The sequence below is a fragment of the Bidens hawaiensis genome, unplaced genomic scaffold (assembly GCF_021521415.1).
Source record: "Bidens hawaiensis isolate Kalapana, Puna unplaced genomic scaffold, B.hawaiensis_p1.1 tig00010474_1, whole genome shotgun sequence".
Taxonomy (NCBI): Eukaryota; Viridiplantae; Streptophyta; class Magnoliopsida; order Asterales; family Asteraceae; genus Bidens; species Bidens hawaiensis.
In genome coordinates, this window is record NW_027491801.1 from 870,847 (window position 1) to 876,910 (window position 6,064).

General features: G+C 34.4%; 2 protein-coding genes across 2 annotated transcripts; one reads left to right on the forward strand and one right to left on the reverse strand.

The window, feature by feature from the left end:
• The first annotated feature begins 437 nt into the window (after nt 1-437).
• On the forward strand, nt 438-3,673 carry LOC143535467 (phosphoenolpyruvate/phosphate translocator 2, chloroplastic-like). The gene is made up of 9 exons (XM_077029707.1): nt 438-767; nt 1,493-1,615; nt 1,688-1,840; nt 1,945-2,030; nt 2,315-2,399; nt 2,486-2,605; nt 2,858-2,926; nt 3,139-3,268; nt 3,370-3,673. The coding sequence occupies exons 1-9, from the start codon at nt 438-440 to the stop codon at nt 3,438-3,440; spliced, it is 1,167 nt and encodes a 388-aa protein (XP_076885822.1). The 3' UTR covers nt 3,441-3,673.
• A 69-nt stretch (nt 3,674-3,742) lies between these two features.
• On the reverse strand, nt 3,743-4,252 carry LOC143535483 (transcription factor MYB98-like). Its single transcript, XM_077029717.1, has one exon. It carries the CDS (start codon nt 4,250-4,252, stop codon nt 3,743-3,745), a length of 510 nt encoding a protein of 169 aa, XP_076885832.1.
• Between the last annotated feature and the right edge of the window lie 1,812 nt (nt 4,253-6,064).

A 6,064-nucleotide genomic window follows, 5' to 3' on the forward strand; every position in this document is an offset into this window, starting at 1 on the left:
GCCTCCAGGTTATCTTTATTCCAAAGAAAACCCACCCGTCCAAAGGCCCATTGTTGGTAAAACCCAGACGCCCTTAAAATCACACTGATGGTCACAAAGATCTCAGTCTTTCTTTAATAAGCCATGTATCCATAGCCCTCAGTCTAAAGTGTGTTTGTGAGAATTAAACCTCAATCTCCATTAAAAGAATGATTGTTAAGGGGCTACAAACAGCCCCATACACTTTCTAACACCATGTCCGACTTATTAATTATATTTTTATAAAATAAAATAAAATAAAAGAACGAATAAACCAAATAAGATTATTTTGCAATATTTATTTATTTATTTATTTAATAATAATAAACCCTATTAAAAAACAGAAAGAAAGAAAGAAACACCAAATCAGACTTGTTTTCCCTCCTTTCCTTTACACGGTCTGGTCTTGTTCGGCAGCCATGGTGAAAATGCTTCACGCCGCCCTCAACACCTCCACGTCACCTTCACTTCCAAAGCTCCGTCATCACACCAGACTCAATCACGCTTCATTTCCGCAATCACCAATCAGTTTCCACTCAATCTGTTACTCCTATTCCTCATGGAACCCCAGGGTTATACACCACAGATCACGCGACCGTTGCCAAGTGAAAGCGGCGTTAAGTTCCGGCCAAAACGACGTGCCGGCGGCGGAGGAGAAGAAGTCGAAAATGGCGGAGACGTTAGTGCTTGGACTGTTGTTTGGGCTCTGGTATCTGTTCAATATATATTTCAACATCTATAATAAACAGGTAATTGATCGATGCAATACACGTGAACAGTAATCATATTGATTATAATAATACAGTCACCTTCTCATACTGGTATAGATAACACTAATAGAATCATGTATGTATGTATGTAGCTATTTTCATTGTTTTGGAGTTACTCTGGAGAATCAACTCATGTGACTTTTTTGTCCTCACCTCAAATTGCTAACTTTTATATACTATATATATATTCAGGCTCTCTTAGGTTTAAAACTTCTTGTTTGCCCACTTTTATTATGCTACCAAAATTGACCTGTTATATATGAGTGGACAGTATAATAATTATGGACCTACTTTGATTGATTAAATGAAAGTGAACACAATCTTATCCATTCTTCTATTATACATTTTGCTTTTGCTTTACCTTTTCATTGGATTCATAGAAAGTTGATACATACTACAAGCTGCTTTCTGAACTAATATTGTTCTTGTAATTCAACCATGGAAGTACAAAATCTACTGTGATTAGCGGCTGATTTCATGAATAATCTCATATTTTAGTTCTCAAAGCCCTATGATCTAAGTGCAAAGATACAATACAAACCAAAACAATCAGAGGGGCTAGCGGCGCGACTTGTTGCCCGCTTGCTTTCTATATCAATGTAATTTAAATAGTTTAATGCAAAAAAAAAAAAGAAGAATGTAAATTTGCACCAAATTTCAGAATAATAAAGGCGGTTCAGTCCATTTTGATTTTTGGTTTACAGGTTCTTGAAGTTTTACCGAATCCGGTAACCCTGACTGCAGTTCAGCTTGCTGTTGGGACTTCCATTATATTTATAACATGGGCTTTGAATCTTCATAAATGGCCAAATGTTAGTCGTGCACAGGTATAAAGAAATTGATTTATCAGTTGCATAGTTTGTATTCTGTTTGAAGCTAATTTGATTACATTTTGGCAGCTTTTAGCAATCCTTCCATTGGCTGCTATGCATACGTTAGGCAATCTTACAACCAACATGAGTCTTGGCAAAGTTTCTGTTTCGTTTACTCATACAATCAAAGCAATGGAACCGTTTTTCACGGTTGTGTTATCTACTTTGTTTCTTGGAGAGGTTTGCTTACTTGTTTAATGGTGTTTTTATAATATGAAAGTTTTATATAATACATTTATTTGGACACTGTTAAGTAATTAAAATTATTTTTTTTCACTTAACAGATACCAACATTTTGGGTATTAACTTCCCTTGTACCAATTGTTGGTGGAGTGGTACTTGCATCATTGACTGAGGTCTCTTTTAATTGGTGAGCACAGAAAGTTTACATTTTTTGTTCATTTCTTATAAATAGCTAATGGTTTAATTATCATTACAGAAATTCAGAATCTATGTTATTGCAAATTTGCAATAATAATCAGTTTTATTTAAAATGTAATGATTTACTAGGCTGTAAGCATTAAACATACACTTTGTGCAACTTTAACCAATTTAACCTACTTTTTTATTTGACCCGCTGGAGATAAACTGCAACCCATATCCCATTCATAAGTAAATATTCAACTGCTATTTATGTTTGCATTGTGGCCATAGGCCTGGTTTTTGGAGTGCAATGGCATCTAATTTGGCTAATCAATCACGTAATGTTTTGAGCAAGAAACTTATGGTTAAGAAAGAGGTAATATCGGCTAATATTTTTTTTTCTATTATTCTATGTTAATATTAAATGTCAAATAAGAGGTAACCAACGTTCATATTTTGTAGGAATCACTGGACAACATTACCCTCTTCTCAATTATTACAATTATGTCCTTCTTTATGTTCACCCCTATTGCATTACTAGTAGAAGGAGTCAAATTTACCCCTGCATACCTGCAATCTGCTGTGAGTATTAGCTTAAATTGTCGATTTTTTAATTATGATTAACAAAACAAGATTATTACAGTTATAAATTAGTTTTTGAATAAAATAGTTTGAGTGGCTTTCTACGTGTGTTCATTACCCTTTTAGCAAAAAACATTATTTGACTCGTTAGAAATAAAACACAACTCAAGTCAACCATTGTAAACGAGACGAAATTGCCACCTCATTATTTAATAAGTTTTTCTGACCACTGATTATTGTTTTTCATTTCAGGGGCTAAACATTAAACAGGTGTACATTAGATCTCTACTTGCCTCAATCTGCTTTCATGCATATCAGCAGGTACATTTACACACCTTTTTGTTTGAGCCTAAACGGGCCGGGCCATATTGGGCTTACCCAAAACCTTTTTGTCCAAAAAGTTTGTAACCATATTTGACTCACCAATTCTTATATAAACTAACTTTTTTGGCTAAAAATGTGTCGGCCCATCCCGCCCATACCAAGACGACCTGCTTTGATTCATTTAATGCTAACAAGTGTTTGTTACACAGATTGCTTATATGATACTGCAAAGAGTAACTCCAGTTACACACAGTGTGGGTAACTGTGTGAAGCGTGTGGTTGTAATTGTAGCCTCTATCTTTTTCTTCCGAACACCCATCTCGCTTACTAACTCCATAGGTAAGTTTTTTAGTTTTATTTACCATAATACCCTTCTTGTATATAAATCCAAGTTTAACTTCTTTTCATATTTTATAAAATTATTGGTTCATCTTATCCAGGCACTGGAATTGCCCTTGCTGGAGTATTTCTATACTCGCAGGTGAAACAAATCAAACCTAAAACGGCATGAAGTTGGTCCGGACCGAATGAAAGTGGTAGTTAATTATGAATATATCTTGAACCGGGAATCAGTTTTTAAAACTTGGTTCAGACCTGTTTTTGCACACCCCTACAATCATCGTTGGATACGCTTCGGTAAAATAGTACCCATCTTAAATCACAATGTACATTTTTTTATGTAGTATAATATGTTTCTTTACTTCATATCAAGGATCCGTTATCAAGTCAGTTCACATGTGAAAACCCTCATTATTCCTTTAGACAATCATAAGTATATTATTATATATGTGCATATGCATTAACCAGTGGCAGCTAGAAATTGACTTGTGATATCATCTCTATTAAATCAATCTGTTTCCTCTCACCACCGTCACCATCGCTGCCACAATCGCTGCCTTGGTTGACCGGAGACATATTGTCAAACGATGACTCTTTAAGCAAGTTTTCATAAAGTGCAAACTCGGGCAACTCATTGAAATTAAAGTCTGGTATTATGAACCTATCACTCGAGTAAAACTCATGTTGAATGATAGTGTTATCGGTCTTGGTTTTCTTTGTTGATGATTTCCCGCGTGGGAGGTTTAAGCTCTTGATGTAGTTTTGGAGAATCAGGCTCGGTTTTGGCCATTTAGAGCGGCAATTTCGGGTGGTGTATTGCCTCCTTTTTGTTGCATTCCAATGGTTCTTGATCGAGTTCTCGGTTCGACCGGGTAGCTTCTTTGCTATTTCTGACCATTTATTTCCTACTTGTGCATGGGCTGTGATTAATATTCCGTCTTCTTCTGTCCAAAACTCCTTCTGATGGTCGAAAATGATACCCATAAAATTGTCAAAACAAATTAAACTGGATTTTGTGAAGAATTAATTGAAGTAAATTACGGAAGAAAAAGGTAAATCCAAGTCATTGTTTTAAGATGATAACCAGAAACTGGTTGACCAAGAGAAGCTTGCTTGTTTTAGGTGACTTTATTTCTAAAGGCTAAAAGGATATTCTTTTAATTTAGAGCAATCCTTTTATGTTAATAATAATTTTAAAATATAATAATTCTTAGTAACAAAGAATAAGACATTTAAAGAAAGAAAAACACAATAGGTTTAAACCGAATCTGCCACATGCCCACATGTCCTACTTATGGCATAAAAAATGAAAATATACGGTTAAAATATTTTTTTATAAATATTGTGGTTTATTAGGAAAAGATTATGCATACGTTGATGTTAGGCTTGAGATGATTATGCCATCTTTCTCTACATTGTTTCCCAGTCCTTCCTTTCAACATTTGAGCAATTTGTGCCCATTTTCTTCCTCCATGTTTCTCCACCAATTGCTTTAGAATCCTACAAATACTCAATCTTATATTACAAATACAAAAAACATAAAAACAATACTGAATAGGAACACATCTGCAACGAAAAATATCGGCGTTAGTTGTACCGTTTAAATCGGTTTGATCTAGCTGCTCTAGATTTTCGTACTTAACGATGCTTTTGAAAAGCCATACACGAATCAAATTTGAAGATCTTAAAGGATACCCTAACAAGTCCCAATCGTTTGAAAAACATCTTTCTGGTCTATGCCAATGAAAACTAATAATTTAAGTAGAAAAGCGTGACAGACTCATAATCACTTGTACATAATGCTAGCCGGAGAGAGAGTGAGAGGATCCTGCGATTCTATAATCACTTATCTATCACATTAAAATAGTAAGTAAATGTTTATACATGGTCATTTGCCATTCAATTATGTTATGGTTCTTAAAATCTATTTGTGTGTTACCTATCTTCTTGTTTAGTCCATTGCCCCTTTGATGAATTTGCCTTCTTTTTCCCTTTGCATGGATTTCCATTATTTTTCTTGATGCCATTTTCACCCGTATCACACGACCCTTCGTCCGGTACATTATAACCCAAGGGCTTATGATCTCGGGTCAATTCCAACACATGCACAAAACTATCCAATTCAGATGCACCCACAAAAGTTTTGTTGACATGGGTCAAACAACTATTGTCTAGTTCAAATGACATAAGCTCGAGGTCATCTGAACCCGATCCATATGAAAACCTACTAAACGGGTCGTACCAAGAATCAGGGACCCCGTAATCCAGGTGAAAATATGGACCCATTAGAGAAAAATTGTTTAATTGTTGTAAATCTTGAATCGGGAAATCATCTTCGATTTCGGGCTCGTGTTTCAAGTACTTGTTTAAGAGAGGGTGTGGTGGATCTTGTTTGAAAATTGTTTGAAACTCCATGAGAGAACAAAGAGTGAGCATTGCCTCTTGTGTGTAATTACTATTATATATTTGTTAATTTAATATGAATTAAGAGGAGGAGCATTCAATTTTCCTGCTTAATACAAATTATAAATTGTAATACACGGTATATTTATTTAGTTTTATCAATAAGTATATTAAAAAGAATATTATTTAGCATTTGAATTATGTTGATTTAACCAACAAAATACCCTTCACTAGTAAGTAATTGTGCATTAATAGTTAATGTGGAATTAAAATACGTAACCGAAGTTTCAAACAACTTCTCTAAAATAACATTGAATTCATAATAAGAAGTCATTAGCAATATATATAAGAAAAGAAAACTATAAAAATACTGTTTCCAAAGATAAAAACCTT

What these genes read in the sequence shown, in the direction of transcription:
- LOC143535467 (XM_077029707.1), top strand. Translation starts at nt 438, where the DNA reads ATGGTGAAAATGCTTCACGCCGCCCTCAACACCTCCACGTCACCTTCA. An exon ending in CTACTTTGTTTCTTGGAGAG is followed by an intron (nt 1,841 to 1,944) that starts GTTTGCTTACTT and finishes TTCACTTAACAG; the next exon opens with ATACCAACATTTTGGGTATT. An exon ending in CTGCATACCTGCAATCTGCT is followed by an intron (nt 2,606 to 2,857) that starts GTGAGTATTAGC and finishes TTTTCATTTCAG; the next exon opens with GGGCTAAACATTAAACAGGT.
- LOC143535483 (XM_077029717.1), bottom strand. Translation starts at nt 4,252, where the DNA reads ATGGGTATCATTTTCGACCATCAGAAGGAGTTTTGGACAGAAGAAGAC.